The sequence below is a fragment of the Condylura cristata genome, unplaced genomic scaffold (assembly GCF_000260355.1).
Source record: "Condylura cristata isolate star-nosed mole 26May11 unplaced genomic scaffold, ConCri1.0 scaffold00003, whole genome shotgun sequence".
NCBI classification, from domain to species: domain Eukaryota; kingdom Metazoa; phylum Chordata; class Mammalia; order Eulipotyphla; family Talpidae; genus Condylura; species Condylura cristata.
In genome coordinates, this window is record NW_004567104.1 from 78,718,375 (window position 1) to 78,721,289 (window position 2,915).

The 2,915-nt window shown below is 74.8% G+C and overlaps 1 protein-coding gene across 1 annotated transcript in view; it reads right to left on the bottom strand.

Moving 5' to 3' along the window:
- POFUT2 (protein O-fucosyltransferase 2) overlaps positions 1–2,915 on the bottom strand; it is an 8,304-nt gene that overhangs the window by 920 nt on the left and 4,469 nt on the right. Inside the window, exons 2-7 of the mRNA XM_012731221.1 lie at positions 2,119–2,515; positions 1,427–1,571; positions 1,104–1,214; positions 552–618; positions 329–454; positions 60–240 (exon numbers count right to left, since the gene is read on the bottom strand). Of these exons, the coding sequence (XP_012586675.1) occupies positions 60–240; positions 329–454; positions 552–618; positions 1,104–1,214; positions 1,427–1,571; positions 2,119–2,515 (1,027 nt within the window). The remainder of the gene's footprint in view (positions 1–59; positions 241–328; positions 455–551; positions 619–1,103; positions 1,215–1,426; positions 1,572–2,118; positions 2,516–2,915) is intronic.

Genomic DNA, 2,915 nt, shown 5'->3' on the forward strand with positions numbered 1-2,915 from the left:
CTGGGGAGACCCGCCCACTGGAGCTGGGGGCGGGGCCTGCGCTGGGGAGACCCGCCTACCGGCCTTGACGGCGTCTGTGGCCACGAACACTTTGTCCAGCCCATGGGTGTCCATCAGGCCACGGATCTGGCGTGCGGCACCAGCCAGGCTGGGCACGTCCTTCCTGTGGCCCCAGACGAAGTCCTTCCGCCGCAGGTGGACGCCGAGGTACGGGCCCCCCCGCGAGGAGCCCGGCTGGGCCTAGAGGGTGGGGTGGGGTCAGTCCCGTCCGCGGCTGGAGGCCAAGGGTGCGGCCGGGCTCTGGGCCTTGGCCAGGGGCCGCGCCCACCTTCACGCGGGTCCAGTCCTCCTCAAAGGGGGTCCCGTCCGCCTCATCCGTGGAGTTGAGGTGGCGGCTCCGGAAGGCATCCCCGGCGGCCCGCAGGTGCCGGGCCAGCACCATGCTGCGGCGGGTCTGCGGGAGAGCGGCCCTGAGCGCGCGCCGCGGCCGGGGAGCCGCGCAGTGGGCCGCTGGGTCTGGAGAGGCGGCCCGGGCGGGCCCGGCCACTCACGTCCCAGTACTCCTTCCCCCCGTAGTGGTCGTGCAGCAGATTCTCGGCTCTGTCCAGCATCACGGACCTGTTGGGCACGGGTGACCTCTGTGGACGGCTCCGCGAGGGCAGGTGCGGGCGTCCGGCCCCGCGCCCCTTGGAAGACGCGGCAGGCGCGGCCCTCCCGTCCAGGCGGCCCCGCCCTGGCCGCGGCCGTGGGGCAGGCCTGCTGGTGACCGCAGTCAGAGCGCCCAGACCACGTGCAGCGAGGCCCCCATGTACGTGGCCTCAGGGCCTGCTCCCTTTGGGGGGCACCCCAGCCCCCTCCCCTGGGGTGGCAGCCCCGGCCTGTGCCCCCGCTGAGCCGCACCCCTTGGGGGCAGGGCCTGGCAGGGCCGCGCAGGGCCTGTTTGCGCAAGGGGCGGCCCCTGCCCCCACACCCACAGGCAGGCTGTGTCCCCACCTGCGCAGGGGGCGGCCAAGGACAGTCGGTCAGGGTGCGCCTGGGGCGGCCCCAGCCGGGGCTCGCCACAGGCCCACCCGCAGGGTGTGGGCGTCGGCGCGGGCACTCACCGGGCAGACGTGTTTCTCAGGAGCACAGGCGCCATGATGGACGCGGAGCCCTGCACGGACAGGCAGGACACGTTCAGCCCCCTGGTCTCGCCGTAGCCCCAGAACCATCCCCTGCGACAGGAAGCGGCGTGAGCGCCGGCTGCCGGCCCCGGGGGGCCGCCTGCTCCCCGCCTCCCGCTCCCGCTCCCGCTCCTGGAGGGCAGCTGCCGGCGGCACTGGGCGGCACCAGGACGGGGCTGTGGTGCCTCTGGGGGCCGGACGCCGCCTCAGGACACGGCTAACCCCGGCCACAGTGGTCAGCAGGCCGCCGGGGCCGCGCCCACCTGTGGTACCCATGCTTGTCCTGCGTGTACTGCGGCGGGTCCACGCAGGGCCGGGGGTCCACCTTCTCCTCCCAGCTGCCCTCCTTCCAGCCCTCGGCGTAGCCCTGCAGCACGAACACCTGGTCGATAAAGGGCCCGCCGGACTCTGCAAAAGAGCGCGAGGGCTCGGCCAGCGCCCGCCTCCTGGGGCTGGCAAGCGGCAGACGGGGCACAACGCAGGACACAAGGGGCCGCAGGGTCGCCCTGACTTCACCCCCGCCCCAGTGCCACCAGCCTCACCGCGGTCGTCCCTGGCCCGTGTGGCAGGCCACGGCCCTCCCCCAGCCCCCGCAGCTGCGCCCTGGCCCCTCCCGGGGTCCTCCGCTGCCCCGTGAGGGCACTCGGCCGGCAGCGAGTGGACACCCCAGCCCTGGCAGCCTCTCTGGCGGGCACCCCGTGACGTGCCCTGCTCCGGCTGTGGGGACCGTCCCCAGGCTGACCCTGTCCACCAGCTCAGGGCCCGGCCGCCCACGGGGAAGGGCAGCACCTGGCCGGCTGAGTCCTGGCAGGGCGGCAGCTCCCTCCGGCCTCCGTGAGGCACCGCGTGCTCCCTCCCCCAGCCCCCGCAGGCAGCGCAGGGATGAGGGGCCCCGCCGTGGGCAGCCCCTCTGCCCGCCAGACGCGAGACTGGGCGGAGCCGGGAGGCCGCTCACCCGCCACGAACTGCTCGAACTCCAGGACCGGGATGTTGCGCGCCAGGCTGGGGAGGTCGAAGAACTCGGCCCAGGGCAGGCGGACCTGGCGGATGTCGGAGCTGTGCCAATGGTAGAGACGCCCCCAGGGGGGCAGCACCAGCACCCACGGCTCCGTGGCCAGCAGCGTCTTGAGCAGGGAGGCCACGCGGATGTACACGTCGCGGCGCAGGTTGAAGCCCTCGGGCGGGTTGACGTCGTACAGGAGGTACCTGGGGAGGCGCCGGAGGCCCCAGCTGGCGCACACCCTGGCCGGCGTCCGCGCAGGACAGCAGCCCCGGCTGGTCAGCGGGGTCCCGCCTGTGGGGGTCTGTGGGCCCAGCTCCGGGGCTGTGCGGCGGTGACGCCTGTGCCCACCCTACACCCTCGCCGCTGGCCTTTCTGGGCGAGGTGCTGCCCCAGCAGGCGAGAGGGGCCTGGTGGTCTCTGCGCCCTCTCAGGCCAGGTGACCGGGTCGCAGTGCCGCTGCAGCTGACCGTGGCGTCACCGCCCAGCTGCCCCGGGAGCCTCGCTCCAGCCCTGGGGTGCTCACCCGGCGGAGACGTCCCCCAAAGGAACCGCCCGGCTCCCACCCCCTGAATCTGTGGGGCCTCACGCCCACAGGGCAGCGCCGTCCACCCTGGGAGGCCAGAGCCTGGCCCCACCTCCCAGTGCCCGGCCTGTCCTGCAGGGGCCCTCCCGCCTCTAGCCCTGCGGCCCGGGGAATGCCCGGCAGGCCGGGGTGGACAGTGCCCAGCCCGCAGCGGCCAGGCGGCCGG